Here is a 16,589-nt window from a genome sequence, read left to right on the forward strand (position 1 = left end):
ACATACACGTACACACACATTAAAAAGAATGTGGTTGAGAGAGCAGAAGAGGGTGTTTTAAAATGGTTTGGTCACATAGAAAGAATGAGTGAGGAAAGATTGACCAAGAGGATATATGTGTCAGAGGTGGAGAGAACGAGGAGAAGTGGGAGATCAAATTGGAGGTGGAAAGATAGAGTGAACAAGATTTTGAGTGGTCTGGGCCTGAACATGCAGGAGGGTGAAAGGCGTGCAAGGAATAGAGTGAATTGGAACGATGTGGTATACCGGGGTCGACGTGCTGTCAATGGATTGAACCAGGGTATGTGAAGCATCTGGGGTAAACCATGGAAAGTTTGTGTTGCCTGGATGTGGAAAGGGAGCTGTGGTTTCGGTGCATTATACATGACAGCTAGAGACTGAGTGTGAACGAATGTGGCCTTTGTTGTCTTTTCCTAGCGCTACCTCGCGCACATGCGGGGGGAAGGGGTTGTCATTTCATGTGTGGCGGGGTGGTGACGCGAATGAATAAGGGTAGACAGTATGAATTATGTACATGTGTATATATGTATATGTCTGTGTGTATATATATGTACACGTTGAGATGTATAGGTATGTATATGTGCGTGTGTGGACGTGTATGTATATACATGTGTATGTGGGTGGGTTGGGCCATTCTTTCGTCTGTTTCCTTGCGCTGCTTCGCTAACGCGGGAGACAGCGACAAAGTATAATAAATAATAAATAGATTAATAATATATGGGTTAGATCTTTTTTACAAGATACTACTGCTACATTATTATTAGTTTTACTTACTAGAGTTTATCATATGGTGGTTGGTGCTATTCAAGTGAGATTACCAGTGGGGCCTACAGCCATGGTTTAAGTAAAACCCCTTAATGTATACATTAATGATACTTTAACTACTCACTTTCCTGTAGGCTAAGGAAAGGCAAATAACCTTCTTGTATTTAATACTTAAATAAAATGAAGTGAGTCCACATAATATGACAGTGACGCGCCTATGTACGCATTCACGGGAATTCTCCTTTATCCCAAACTGGCGCATGGCACGATCCTGACTGGTGCACGACACGATCCTGGCTGATGCACGGCACGACCCTGACGACCCAAACAGGTGGGCTGTTGAAACTGAAGCTATCAGTGTCTGTTGTAAATATATTGGCTCAATACTCTCACGGGGGGGGGGGGGGGGTGAGCAGTGCGCACTTTATAAAGACACCGTTTGTAACAGAACGAGGTGTAGCTCACCGGGATTCCTAGTAGATGTTAAATGCTATATCCCCGAGCTGGGCAACAGTCTCCAAAGGGATAGGATACTCACTGACCCTGAACCTTGTCTGTTCTCTGTGTGACATGGGATGCATATGTTGGGTTACCAAGGCGATTATTTCAGTATCCCTCGTTAATCACTTCACTAATAGATTATCAATTATTGCCCATGTTAGGCTATTCCTGGAGGGATTTTCCCTAAGTGACTATCCGAACAAGTCGCATTTTCGAAGCTGCGATCTTGGATGGTAGCATGGCCAACTGAATGCCTTACTCATCGCCATCTCATATGCGCAGTAACCTTATGCCTGAACCAACCACCCATTTCTCGATCAATCCTGAGGGGACAATGAAACTTAGTAAACTGCAGGCTAAATAGATATGAAATAGGCGACTTGGATCACGCTTAGATGGGTTAAAAATTTTGATTAAGGACTGGCTTATTAACTAATTTCGTTGAATAAATTCTACATAACTGACCTATCCATTAGCTTAAAAGCCGTTTATAAATTACCTCGAAGCCGAGACAAAGAAATTCTAGCAAAGGAATGGCTTTGATTGTCAGCAGCCTTATATGCCATCTTTAAAAGTTCGTCACATTCTGAGGTGAGCAAAAGTGTCGGTTAACAAAAATTAGTATCTTCTTGCATATCATACGAAATCAGATTTATAACGTTTCAATCATACAGAGCTTATTGGCTTACGAACGAACTTAGTATCAAATACTGAATTTGAAGATCTTTTTTCTCATCCAAACTGCCAGTTGATGAGACGTTTACGGGTAATAGAAGTTATCAAGTGTCATCACTACGTAACGTATGGCTGAGAATACTACGCAGTCTTTGTACTTGAAGCAAATTATGCTCACAATGTATAGTAAGTATTAGTGCAAGCGGTCTTTATATTGCTTCATTACATATGATTATATTAGTGACTCTAGTATATAAAGTAGATGGGAAAAAGGTCTCGAAAACTTTGCATAGACATTTCAATACATTCCGTTGTCTGTCTTGGGCATTGACAGGGATCCTATCATATAAGAACTGGATTGATAACCTTAGATTAGAAATAGCTTATGAATAAAGGATGGTCTTTCTCAATGATGTTTTGGGATGAATTAGGTCCACTTGTGAAAGGAGGACTCGGTCTTTTTAACCTGGACCTGCCACCACCTCCCCCAGCGGACTGGCTGCCCGGCGAGCTTGCAAGATTCTCCTCGTTGCACCTTCAAGCACACCATGCTGAACCAATGGGTAAAACTTCTTGTCTTTGAAATGCTATAATGTTATATCTTCATTAACATATAACTTTTTAAACACCTTTCAGGTTGTAGTGGTGTAGACCAATAATTTTGCTTTTGGGCCGACTTGTGGGTATAGGAGGGTAATCAGTTTGTCATACGGTGTACTGTTGCCTAGAAACTAGGGTGCTTGCAATTTGTTATTAGTAGTTGTACTGATTGTCTCAGGAATTGATAATTTTTGTTCATTAGGTAAAGCAACGATGACCAAGTCATGTGACCCAGTGCATTATAGTTTATAATTCAGTGAAACGAACTTAAACCTAACCGTATCAAAATTATAGATGGAGCAATCAACCTAACCGTATCAAAATTATAGATGGAGACAATTTTCCTAGCCAGACTCTGGGTCTTAGCCAGAGTTTTATTAGGATTTTATAGGTTAGTTATAGAGTATAAGTCTTTCTTATTTAGTTACATTGAAATACGTAAATCTCTCTGCTGTTATGTTTTCATAATTTAGGCACGATATTGTTTTATTGTGCAAAATCGGTGCAGTAATGACAAAAGAGACCAATAGGTATGATGTTGACTCATGACGTAACATTTCAATATAGAGTTATTAAGGCAGCCTGTCATCCACTTGCAAAACAGTAAGAAAGCCTTTAAGCTACAATTAGTCTACAGGCCGTGGCAGACCAGCCACTGTAATGCTTGTGTATGACTTTGTATTGATGAACTTCGTAGCAAGTTAGATTGATGATAGATGCATAACATTTTAACAAACATTGTGGTTCTGTTGGCTTCCTGATACGTATTTTCAGTACATGATCAAGCTGCACGATTTATGATTGGAATTAAAACAAGTTTGCTCACATTTGTATTTTTACGAATAAGCTTAAGTTTTAGTTGAGGGTTTCTTTTGCACTGGTCCTAAACCTAGAATCCTTGCATTGCTATGTCAGTTTTCATAACCATTACCACCCCACAGTTACGGTTTATTAGAATTGGTTCAGAATAACTAACTGCTTTGTAATGTATCCATAGTTACAAAGAATATATAACATGACTCATTTATAAGGTAATTAGATTTTTATGATATTTAGGTTAGCCATGTGTTAGTAGATACTGCTTGGTGAAATCCCATTGATTTTGTTGGAAATGAAAGTGGTAAAGTAATTTATAAGTCTTCCAAACAAATGTAACTTTAGTAGATGAACATTGGTTGAACTGGTTGAAGTTTTGTATTAAAGATTTGTAGGAAATTGAAAGTTGTGCTTGGATAGGTTAAGGAAGCATGTATAGTTGTTATAAGAAGAAGTCTCCTAAGCTGCAAAGTATATTAGTATAGAAAGGCAATAAAGTATGGTGTGATTTTTAAAGGAATCTATTGACAAAGGAACAAAAAGAGTCTTCTTAGAGGGATGCAGAGGTATTTTTCTTTATGAATACAGCAATTGGAAACTAGTCTTGCAACTTTTGAATGGAAGGTTATCACCATATCTCAACTCTTATACTTCTTAACCTACTCATGTTCATATAGGCTTACTCCCATCATTACATGATATATGTCTTTCTGACTCTGTTTAAAAACCCAGCTGATCTTCATTGACACCAACTACCATGGATGTTTTTAGCAGCTTACATCTACAACTGGGCATGACACAGTATGTATGCATTTATTTATTGTATTTAGTTTTAGAATAAATGAAGCAATTATTGCTGTATGGGTGAAAATAAAGTTTCTGTTCATCATTCAGACTATTAGATTTGTCTGTAAATAACTTGGAAACATGTAAAAACTGTGAAATCATACCTTGAAAAAATCAGAAAGTGTGTCTTATTGTTCGATGTATATAGAATGAACTCATGCATGAAAAAAAGTCCCAAATAAGGAGTATCTATGCTTTCTGCATGGACTCTTTCCTATCCATTCAGGATCCTCTCATGCTAACATAGAGGGAAGCGTACTAATTTAGATATTTCCTGTGATAAAGTATGAAATAAAGATATTTTGCATTGTAGAAAATATGTCACCAAAGAGAATGTAGTGGTACAAGAAACTCGTGTTTGTGATCTCTTCCATTTCACTAATACTTGTGTTCTCTTCCATATCCCTCTCTTAGGCATTAACAGACACTCCCCCCCATTAGACTGTTAAGTTGTGGGTTTACTGTACACTTAAATCTAGAGGTATCTGTACCACCAAACGTAACCCCATCTGAAATTACGTTTCCGATACATATGAAACTTTTTTTTTTATGCTGAAGGTTTCAGTCACGGACAAAAGTCCACATCAAGGCCGGGCTTTAATTGAATGATAGAGACAATAATGAAATGGAAAAAGAAAAGTCAAGGGAAAGTATTTACGAATTTTTAAGAAAGTGAAAACCTGTCTTTTGAAATGTGCCAAGTTATTGGGAAAGACATGAGAAGGTAAAGAGTTCCAAAGCTTCAATATGTACAGAAAAAAGCAGCTTACTGAGTATTGCATGTTCTAGCTAATGGTGTGGGCACACAAGCAGCTAGCTCTTGGGAGCAAATTCCAAAGTAATACCTATAGAAGAGGGAAAGTGAACCACTATTGCAGCGTAAGGCAAGGGGATCAAGTTTAGAAGTTAGCCTGGGACAATTTATAAGGTGGGCCGCTTTCAACTCAATTCTCAGGAAGGACGCAGAGCTAGAACCACTCCAGATGTAAGAGCAGTACTCCATACAAGGATGAATTGGTCCCATGTATAAATGGAACATCTGTTCAGAAGAAAAGTTTCCACATCTAAACAGAACACCCAATTTCTTAGAGGCAGACTTAGCTATTCCTGTAATGTGGTTTTTCCAAGAAAGGATGGATGTTACAGGAATACCAATTATGTTTATTTAGCTAAGAGATGGAATTACAGAACCATCAAGAGAGAGAGACGAAAGGTGTGAGGAGTTTTCAAAAGAGAGATGAGTAAAAACTGGATCTTGAAGGCATTAAACTTAACAAGATTTTCCCTACCCCACTGAGATATCTTGTCCTAGTCTGGCTTTCCTGAGGAAGCTGTGTCAAGAGGAGATGCAGATCGAGTGAGAGAAGAGGGTGTAGATTTGAAGGATTTGGATAAATGCATTGTAAATGAGTTGTCATCATATGAGTGCATTGTTGATTATTGCATTGTTGATCATTTGTGGAGGAGAGGAAATCATAGAAAAAAAAGGAGAAAAAGTGTAGGGGACAGGACATAACCTAGAGGGACATCGCTGTTGATGGAGAAAAGGGGGGAAGGCTGGTCCATTAAAAAACACAGAGATAGATTGGCCTGAGAGGAAGCTAGATATGAAGGAGCAAAGTGAGGGAGGGAAGCCAAAAGGGAAGATTAGAGATGAGACCCTGGTGGCACACCCTGTCAAAATCCTTAGACATGTCTAGGGCAACTACACGTGACTCCCCAAAATCTTTCACATCTTTCAGTGGATTTTGCCTTACGGAAGCCATACTGGTGATCAAAGAGAAGACTGAGTTTTGAGGTGCTTAAGGATATGGGAGTTGAGGAGGGATTCCAAGACTGTAAATGGTGGATGTCAAAGCAATAGGACAATAGAGGGTTCAGAATGGTCACCCTTCTTAGGGATGAGATATATCAATGCATGCTTCCAAGGAGAAGGAAAAGTTTGGTTTGTATACAGAAACAGAACAGAGGAGCAAGCACAGATGCAAGTTCAGAGGCACACTCTTTCAGTACACAGGGGTGAATGCCATTAGAACCATAAGCATTGCTTGTGTCCAGAGAAAGAAGTTCTTTTTGGACAGGAGCTTCAGGGGTTGAAGGAATGTTTGAGTCATCCAAGGTGGAGGTAGAGGAGAAATGGGAACCAAAGAGAGTTGCTTTGGTGAGTGCATACTCGAATAAGGCATTTTCTTCACATACTCCATAACTGAACTCCAAAATCACTGTATATAAATTCTGAAGTAAGAGCTTAAAATTTTTTTGCCATATTGATTTTCATTTTCTATGTCCATACAGACTGCTGTATATCTACAGTGTGTTTCTGTCTTTATACATGAATATTTATCCCTCTTATCAGTCTACTAGTAGCATGCCAGTGAAACGGTTCTCTTTCATTGTTTATAGTTTTGTAGGAATTAGGTTCTTTGATTACTGAACTAACTCATGTTCCCTTTAGTGTTCATTAGTTTCATGACATTCACAAATGTCATCCTCCATCATGTTGCCAGATTGTTTTCTGCTTCAGTATGTTAATGTGTGGACGCTTAGATGCCATATTGTCATAACTTTGGCAATTCAACAACATCTAATACTGATTTGTTTGTTATTTGTTTTTTCGAGACTTTTGTGGAAGAGGTCTTAGGGTTGTTGAGCAATGCTATATATAAAGATACTTAAGAAGCTGGGCAATTTGGGTGAGTGTTTGAAAGAAGATATTGAGCATAAATATGAATGAAAATAAGACTGTGAAACAGAGCAGGGAGATGAGACAGGATGGTTGGTGAGTAAATTTGAATGAGGAGGACCTGAAGGATTGAATTGATATAGATACATGTCAGTGGACTTGGCAGCAGATGGAGGATGAAGTAAGTCATAGAGTGGGAGAGGATGCAAGTTCATCTAGGAATGTGTGGAAGGAAAAGTTGGTGTTTGTTAGGGCAAAGATGGATATGTTTGAAGGTAAAGTAGTTCTTGAAATGTTGTATAGATGTGTCTTTTCCCCTAAATGCAAAGGAACAGAAGAGGGTAGATGTGTTAGAAATTAAATGCCTGAGGACTATATGAGGTGTGAGGCAGGTTGATTATGTGAAGAATGGCAGTGTATGAGAGAGGTATAGTGGTAAGTGCAATCTGATTGAAAGAGCTGACCACAATATGCTGATTTGATTTGGACAAATAGAGAGTATGATTAATGAGAGACTGACATGAGTATATACATATATAATTGAGAAGTGGAGGGGGCAAGGTCGAGGGGGAAACTAAGAAGGAAATTGAAGAATGAAGTGAAAGAGGCTTCAAGTTATTAAGGCCTGAACATTCAGGAGGGTGAGAAGCATGCATAGAATAGAACGAATTGGTGTTGTAGTATATGAGGAGGGGTGACATGCCATCACTTGGCTGAACCAGGGCACCTCATGCAGTCAGAGGAAAACATAGGATGAACTTTGGATGTTTGGTTAACTCTGGTTTCAGGGCATTATTCCTGATGGCTAGAGGGTGGATGTGAGCAAGTGGGGCTGTTGTTCATCTGTTTGAGTTGTTACCTTGTTAAGGTGGGAAGTAGCAACTTAGAAAAAAAAGATATGCTTAGTGTATGTGATGTATGATGCCATACATACTGCATGATATTAAAAAGTTATAACAAACAGAAATGGGATTTTTTTTGATAGGAAGTTGTTGCCATTTCCTATAGATTATTTGATTCATTCTTTTTCATTCTAGTTTTTCCTCTCAGAAGCTAAAATCCTTTGGAAATTTTTGTTTTTGAGAAATTTAAAGGCCAAATAAGGAAACTTTATGGTCATTTACTGTTAGAAATGCAAGAAAAATGTCCACATAAGACACTTTTTCATGAAATTAGAAATGCAGAGAAAAGGTTTATAGTTTAGCAATGCGCAGTGTTGTGAAGGGTACTCTTGATAAGTCATGTAATGCCACCCAATTAGTAAAGAGAGAGATGTTAGATATTTCAGATGCTCTGTTGTTTATCACAGAAAGGTTTTAGTATCTTGACGTTAAGAGAAAGTTTTACTTTCTCACTTTTGATAAAACCCAATTAGGAATTGTCGTGATTAGTGTGACTGTTCAGAGAACAAGGAAAGATTGAATAATTACTTTGACCTCAGTTTTTCACTTTATTCAAGTTCAAGAGTTGCTGTTATCCTACTTGAAAATTTCAGTCTAGCCACTCTTTTTATGGAAACTAAAGCTTTTGATCTCTATAATTTTCTTTTGTGATTCTTGCAGGTGCAGATAGTAATTTTCTGAGACAAGCTATTGACCAAATGTGCACTAACAGGAGTCCAACCTTTAATCATGAATTGTTGAACATATATCTTGATCACTCTACAATCAGGAAGGTATGTTTTTCACAAATCTACTAGAGGTAATATTCTGCAGATTTACTTACTATTAGTGGTAATGTGCAATGTATTTTCAAGTAGCTTTGTGGAAGAAATACAGTTTTAGAGTAGATTATGATTCAAAACGTTAAGGAGCTGGATATGAGATAAAGAATGAATTAGGTGGAGAAAGTTTTGTATTTTATTTTATAATGTTTTGAATGTAGAATGGCAAAAGGCAAGAGCAAATGAAGTGAGGGGAGTAGATGAAGAATGGGAGGTATTTAGGGAAGCATTGATGGCATGTGCAAGAGATGCAAAAGGCATGCATGAGGTGGGAGCTGGGCTGATTAAAAAGGGTAGTGAGTGGTGGTTAATATCATCTAAGGTATATTTTTTCTATTTTGCAGTCATTCATTATCCAGGAAGTTTCCTCATGCATAATTTTTTCCTTCTTATCATTCCTTGAACCTGCACTTTATCACAATCATTGTCTTTTTTTCCATTCATTCAGCTCGCTCATATAAGCCAGTAATTTAATGAATCTAATGTATGTGATTTTGATGTACTTTTAGTATTGCAACAAGTTAATCCATGATAATGTGTCATGTTTTTTGAATCATAGTAAATGAAGAATCTAGTTAGCATGTGTATTATTAAGATAATTTCATTATTGTGGTTCACTAATATTTCTGAGCATTGCTTTTTGGAAGTATTACTGTTATATATATACCCAGTCCTTGTTTTTGCTAAGAATATATTTCTTTATATTTTGCATTTGTTCTTAGGCAAAGTGGTGTGGATTCTGCAGAAATAATGGTGAAATGCCACAGATATACTGTAGTCATTCTCTTAGGTATGTGTGAATTGTTTGCATTTCTTGATTAGATATTTGATATTTTTTACCCACTATTACCATGTACTACTAGGTAAGTTTGGAAGTTTTTTCATACTTGATTGCCATATCCCTTATTAGCAACGTAGTGCCAGGAAAAAAAAGAAAGATAGGTCACATCTGCTCATGTCCATTCTCTATTTGTCATGTGTAATGCACAGAACCCACCACAGGCTCCACAGACCTTTCCATGGTTTACCCCAGACACTTCTCATTCCCTGGCTCAGTCCACTGACAGTGTGTCATCCCCAGTATACTACATCATTCCAATTCACCCGACTGTGTGTATGCCTTTCACCCTCCTGTATGTTCAGGCCCCAATTGGTCAAAATCTTTCCACCCTCTTTTCATCTCCAGTTTATTCTCCCCGTTCTCCTTTTTCCCTCCACTTTTGACCCAAATGTTCTCTTTGTAAACTTTTCCTCACTCATTCTCTCCTTATGTCCAGACCACTTCAGCACAAGTGCTTCTGCTTTCTCATCCATGCCAATTTTATTGCCACACATCTCTTTTACTCATTCATTACTTAGTCAAACAATTTCACACTACTCATCCTCAAACATACACCCTCCTCTGCACATCTTTATTTAAAGACCATGCTTTGCATGGGCTATAGATTATACCCATTTTTGCCCTGTCAGATACATTCTCTCTTTTCATACATTTTCAGTGTTTCCAGAACCTTTGTCTCCTCCCCAACCCAATTTCTCACTTCTGCTTCGATGATTCCATTCACTGCCATGTCCACTCCCAGGTAACTAAATTACTTCACTTCCTCCAACTTTTCTCCATTAAAACTCACTTCATGGTAGATATCAAATAGAATAATTCAGAACATTAATTGTGGGTAGAAAGCCTAAATGGAATTGTTGAACTTAAATGCAAGTGGAAATGTGAGGGATATGTAGGTTGAACAAGATCATGTATTGAAGATGATTATTACTATTGACAATCTGTCCAAACATGTATCTGTATTGAGATAGATCGAAATTTTTGTGCTAAGATCTTTCAGAGCAATTTAGAGTCACTGAACTTTGGCCCAGTAGTTTCACATGGCAGAGATCTAGTTGAAAAATTAAGATGCAGGAGGTTAGATTCATCCCAGGGTCATTATTAACACCCTTTGAGAATTCCTGGCAGTGCTTCAGTACATAATGTGTTCGACACTCAGAGTAGAACTTCACATTCTCAGACTAATGAGGGCTGAAATGTGGTCTTAAAATCCAAGTTTTTGGTAAAACTTTACATGAATGTCTTCCTTCTGTTTTCATAGGGTCAATTTTGCCTAGTTTATTTAACAAGTCCTTCACTTGCCATATTTGTGGGATGGGCTTACTTAAGAATACATGTGATCACTTGCTGAAGCTGTACCTCTGTACCCTCTCCATGAGCTTTCTGTGCCACCAGTTTTACTGTTACATAGTTGATGAAGGTAGGCTTTGCCCAAGTGAAGGCAAAATTGAGTAAGTTTATTTTCTCTGATATGGCTTATTTTTCTCTCGAATACTGATGTTTTTTATATACTGATAATGCTTGAGGTGTAATTATTACACTTCTGAATAAAGACCATGTGTTTTCTTGCCTGTAGGCTTGTACAGTATCTTGTCAGTATCATGTTTTTGATTTTTCGTGTTGATGACAGTGGCCTTTGAGGGAACATGTTTTGTCACATACTTATTGGTTTCTCCCTTCTTACCCTTCTTATTTGTGACATTTATAATTGCTTTTAAGCCTTTTCTCACTTATTGTCTCCATAATTCCAAACTATTTCAGCACACCCTCCTAAGCTGTTATACATACTCTTCTGACTACTAATACACCTCTATCATAATCTGTTATATCTCATACAGTCAACCCTCAACAGACAATATATTGTCCTCAGACATTTGATTTCTACCGACTGTCTTCTGGTTTATATCAGAACTGCTTTCAAGTATTTGGATAAGGAAATGATTAGCATGCTGTTCATATCCTATATAAGGTCAAAACAAGAATATCCTTCTCAGGTTTGGTCATTGCAACTGAAGAAGCACATAGAGTGAATAAAGAAGGTCCAGAGTAGGGAAACAAAGATGGTACTAGAATTATAAGAGCAAAGTTACAGGGAAAGGCTAAAGGTTTCAAATTTGCCCACTTTGGAGGCGAGAAGATTGAGTAATGATCCTACCTTTACTAAGTTTTTAAAACAGATTAATGACATGGGTAGTGAACAGTTCTTTGAGAGATTTAGGGGGTAGAACTGCCAGGTGACAGAATTTAAAGTTGAGCAAGAAACTTTTTGAAAAATATGTAAAGAAGCTTTTTTATTGTATGAGAGTTGTGGATGAATGGAATAGAATGACAGATATCGATTACACAGACAGCATACATAGATAAGCTGTATGATACAGAATGTTCAAGAGATGGGGCCCCATGAGTGGTAAACTCCCTCCCCATGCATTGCATATAGGTAGTTGGATGGATGCAGATAGCTAGTTACATTCATAATCTTTTCTACTCTTTCTTCTGGGATCCATGCCATGTATCCATGAAACACTATTGGGTTACTACTGTACCATTATACATACCAATCTTTGCCCTTACAGGCAGTGACCTTTCTTTCCATACTTTCGTCAGTGTGCTTAGGACTATATCCCTCTCACCCACCATATGGCTTACTTCAGGTCTCTCATTGCCTCCTGCTGCCATTTCTACTGTCAAATATCTAAAAGACTCCATTTCCTCTGGGATATTTCCATTCAAGATCACACTCCAGTCAATCTGTCTCTTTCTCCCCTACTAAATATAATATCCTTACTTTCATTCGTGTATCCATGAAACACTATTGGGTTACGACTGTACCATTATACATACCAATCTTTGCCCTTACAGGCAGTGACCTTTCTTTCCATACTTTCATCAGTGTGCTTAGGACTATATCCCTCTCACCCACCATATGGCTTACTTCAGGTCTCTCAGTGCCTCCTGCTGCCATTTCTACTGTCAAATATCTAAAAGACTCCATTTCCCCTGGGATATTTCCATTTAAGATCACACTCCAGTCAATCTGTCTCTTTCTCCCCTACTAAATATAATATCCTTACTTTCATTCATGTATCCATGAAACACTATTGGGTTACGACTGTACCATTATACATACCAATCTTTGCCCTTACAGCAGTGACCTTTCTTTCCATACTTTCATCAGTGTGCTTAGGACTATATCCCTCACACCCACCATATGGCTTACTTCAGGTCTCTCAGTGCCTCCTGCTGCCATTTCTACTGTCAAATATCTAAAAGACTCCACTTCCTCTGGGATATTTCCATTCAAGATCACACTCTAGTCAATCTGTCTCTTTCTCCCCTACTAAATATAATATCCTTACTTTCATTCACATTAACCCTTAATTTTCTTTATGCATGCACTCTCCCAAACTCAGAAACCAGTTTCTGCAGTTTTTCGCTTAAAAATGCCACCAGTGCTGTGTCATCAGTAAACACCAAGTAACTCCCAAGGCCCTTGTTACCTCCAACAGACTGCAACCCTGTCCCTCTCCCCAAGACCCTTGCATTCACCTTCCTTAATACCTCATCTATAAACAGAGTATAGTAAGTCATAGTAATATCACTCACCCCTTTAACAGACTTGCTTTCAACTGGAACCACTCACTCTTCACTCCTTGTACTTGCCACACACTAAACTCCTCACTATGTAGTAGCTTTCTTCCAACACCATATATTCGTAACACCTTCCATAAAGCATCTCTCTCAGTCCCATCCTATGCTTTCTTCAGATCCATAAATGCCACATACAAATCCCTCTGTTTCTCACACAAATTCTTGAAAACAAATGTTTGAACCACAAATCCTCTACAATTCCATGAAATAACATTGTTGTTATGTATTATGATGCTCTGTGCATGCCACCTTCCTCTCTATCGCCAGTTTCATATGAGATGTACCAGTTACACTCTACAAACTTATACCTCTGTACAGTAATTCAAATGTTCCCTTTGTTCCCCTTGACACTATGCAGGTATTCTGCCATTCCTTCATGCGCCTTGCTTTGAGCCAAACATGAATAAAAAACCCTAACCTAATCAATCAACATACTTGTCTGCCCCTTTTCTGCCTTAGCAATGTATGAATCAGGAACAGATGACAGAGCCTTAGAAATAAGATTCACCTTTCCCTACAGTATTTTAGGAAAAAATAAGAAAGAAGGGGAGGATCTCCAATCCCCCACATTCTTATTGTCATTTTCATTGAGATGCATATGGGTAGGAACCTGTTTGCCCATTTCCTTGAAACTAAGCATGCATATAATTTTGTAATCTCACTAAGATTGGTTGATTTTTTTGCAGGATCTTTCTTCTTTTTTGATTATCACAAAAATGGTAAATTTTTCAGTGCAAAATATAATTGTTTCTTCCTCAAACTCCATTAATTTAAATATTTTCGTGACTTTTTCACCCTGAGTGTGGGGTCAGCATCAATCCTGCTATGTATTGTATTTGAAATATTTTAGTAAGCTTATTTGTAGACTAAAGAGGATAAACTATCAGCTAGATAGCTCTGTAAAATAGACAAATTATCAAGCATATTTATAAGATCGGACTACAAAACATAGAAAAGAAAAATATATATTACCTACCATCAGCTTTTTCAATAAAGTTTGCAAGATTGATATCACTGTTGGTGTGAAGGTACTCTGGAGAAGTACAATTAAGTCTTATTCATAAGATTTTGATAAGAATTTTATTTTCAATCAATTGTCAGCCAGATTAACTTGAAAATAGACTTGAATGTACTTTGAGTATGTCTTGTATTTACTTGGAATGCAATACACTGTGGCCAATTTGGTGCATCTTTATTTCATTATTTCAGACTTCCAACATTGATCATAGGGAGCTAGTCTTCTTATTGATAAGTTAGCATTTGATGAACCATTCAGGAGACTTTTTTCATTGTAAACAAAAGTGCTGAAATAGTTGAAATGTTTTAGTTTGATGCATATTTATCAATATTGTTGTTTTTGCCCTGTGATCCCTCACCGAGCCTGTTTTTTTGTTGATGAATCTTAGATGTTGGAGTTTAGAGTCCAAAATCTTGATAGCAACAAAGACTTACAAAGCTAGCTTTCATGTTTATACATGGGATTTTTCCAATGTTCATGCAGATGTGGACACAGTTTATTGGAAACTTCTTCAGCTGTGAATGCAGGAGTTGGATACATAGGTATGAGTATGATTATGGTGGAGTTAGAGGTGCTCATAATTGAAATGATGTCTATGATAGGGTTAGATGTTTAAGCATTTTATATGTGTGAGGTAAAGTATGATTATGGTGGGGTTAGATGTGCTCATAATTAAAGTGATGCCTATGATAGGGTTAGATGTTTATGCATTTTGTATGTGCAAGGTAACATGTCTTCCTTAGAGTTAAGTATCCCTTATTTTCTTTCCAGTGTGTTGCATTAGGGACTCTATCTATGCTTATTAGTTCTCACGAAAGTTTCACACTTATGTGTGCTTGATCCACCCCTTGTAAAACTAATAGATAGATAGTGTGCACACACACACACACACACACATCTGATTATTAGGTGTTATGTAGGTATTATACACACAACGTTTTGCCCTTAGGGACTCCAGTGGACGTCTAACGTGTGCTGCATTGAGAAGCTATACATGCCCTATGTGTGGAGGAACTGGTGACAGTGCACATACAGCCTTCTATTGTCCATTTCAATTGAGGAATGGCAATTTACCACTAGCCACAAAGTTGAAGAAAAGTAAACGTAATGCAGCTTCCATACGCAGTTAATCAAATCAGTTTACATATTCCACCTACATCATAATAGTTATGATCATAAAGGTAGAACCTTGTTTACCTTTGCCTCTTAACAAAATTTATTCTCAACTGTTTTTGGGTACTTGCTGATTTTGTCTGGCTTCCAGTAGTAGAAGCTGTCATTGAGTGGTTAGATTAAATAGCATATTTGCACTGGTTAGTTTACTTAACTACTTTCACAGTAATATCAAATTTAGTGATTAGTACCTTTGACAGAAGTGTACCATATTCCTTTAAATTGTAGAATGAATTGTTGCAATAAGAAATAAGAAGGGTCCTTGGGCCTGAGTAAGTAATGAAAGGGTAGGAGAGATGTGTGGAAATAAAAAGAGTGTGGTTGAGAGCAGAAGAGGGTGTGTTGAAGTGGTTTGGGCATATGGAGTGAATGAGTGAGGAAAGAGTGACAAAAAGGAAATATGTGTCAGAGGTGGAGGGACCAAGGAGAAGCAGGAGACCAAACTGGAGGTGGAAGGATGGGGTGAAAAAGATTTTGAGTGATTGGGGCCTGAACATACAGGAGGGTGAGGCATGCAAGGAATAGAATGAATTGGAGCAATGTGGTATACGAGGGTCAACATGCTGTCAGTAGACTGTACCAGGGCATGTGAAACATCTGGGGTAAACCATTGAAAGGTCCTATGGGGCCTGGATATGGATTGGGAGCTGTGATTTTGGTGCATTACACATAACAGCCAGAGACTGAGTGTGAAGGAATGTGGCCTTTTATGTCTTTTTCTGGCGCTACCTTGCTTAAACAGGGTGTTGCGATCCTGTTTCCTGTGGGGTGGGGTGGTCCAGGAAATGATGAAGGTTAGTAAGTATGAATATGCACATGTGCATGTATGTATATGTCTGTGTATGTGTATGTATGTGTTGGTATGCCTATGTATGTATATGTGCATATATCGCCATATATGGAAAGAGGGGCAACTATGCAGTCTGTTGTGGATGAGAGAGCTTGGGAAGTGTCAGGTGTTGTTCACTGATGATACAGCGCTGGTGGCTGATTCATGTGAGAAACTGCAGAAGCTGGTGACTGAGTTTGGTAAAGTGTGTGAAAGAAGAAAGTTAAGAGTAAATGTGAATAAGAGCAAGGTTATTAGGTACAGAAGGGTTGAGGGTCAAGTCAATTGGGAGGTGAGTTTGAATGGAGAAAAACTGGAGGAAGTGAAGTGTTTTAGATATCTGGGAGTGGATCTGGCAGCGGATGGAAACATGGAAGCGGAAGTGGATCATAGGGTGGGGGAGGGGGCGAAAATTCTGGGAGCCTTGAAGAATGTGTGGAAGTCGAGAAC

At 38.1% G+C, this 16,589-nt stretch overlaps 1 protein-coding gene across 2 annotated transcripts in view; it reads left to right on the plus strand.

The window, feature by feature from the left end:
* The first annotated feature begins 2,021 nt into the window (after positions 1–2,021).
* LOC139753981 (uncharacterized) overlaps positions 2,022–16,589 on the plus strand; it is a 39,780-nt gene continuing 25,212 nt past the window's right edge. The window contains exons 1-5 of one of the 2 annotated variants that reach the window (XM_071670942.1): positions 2,022–2,148; positions 2,394–2,525; positions 8,470–8,582; positions 9,353–9,420; positions 15,087–16,437. In XM_071670942.1, the coding sequence (XP_071527043.1) occupies positions 2,091–2,148; positions 2,394–2,525; positions 8,470–8,582; positions 9,353–9,420; positions 15,087–15,267 (552 nt within the window). In that variant the 5' untranslated portion in view covers positions 2,022–2,090 and the 3' untranslated portion in view covers positions 15,268–16,437. Of the gene's footprint in view, positions 2,149–2,393; positions 2,526–8,469; positions 8,583–9,352; positions 9,421–15,086; positions 16,438–16,589 lie in introns of those variants that run through there. The other variant, XM_071670943.1, reaches the window with a different exon arrangement.

Source organism: Panulirus ornatus, chromosome 16 (genome assembly GCF_036320965.1).
Source record: "Panulirus ornatus isolate Po-2019 chromosome 16, ASM3632096v1, whole genome shotgun sequence".
Taxonomy (NCBI): Eukaryota; Metazoa; Arthropoda; class Malacostraca; order Decapoda; family Palinuridae; genus Panulirus; species Panulirus ornatus.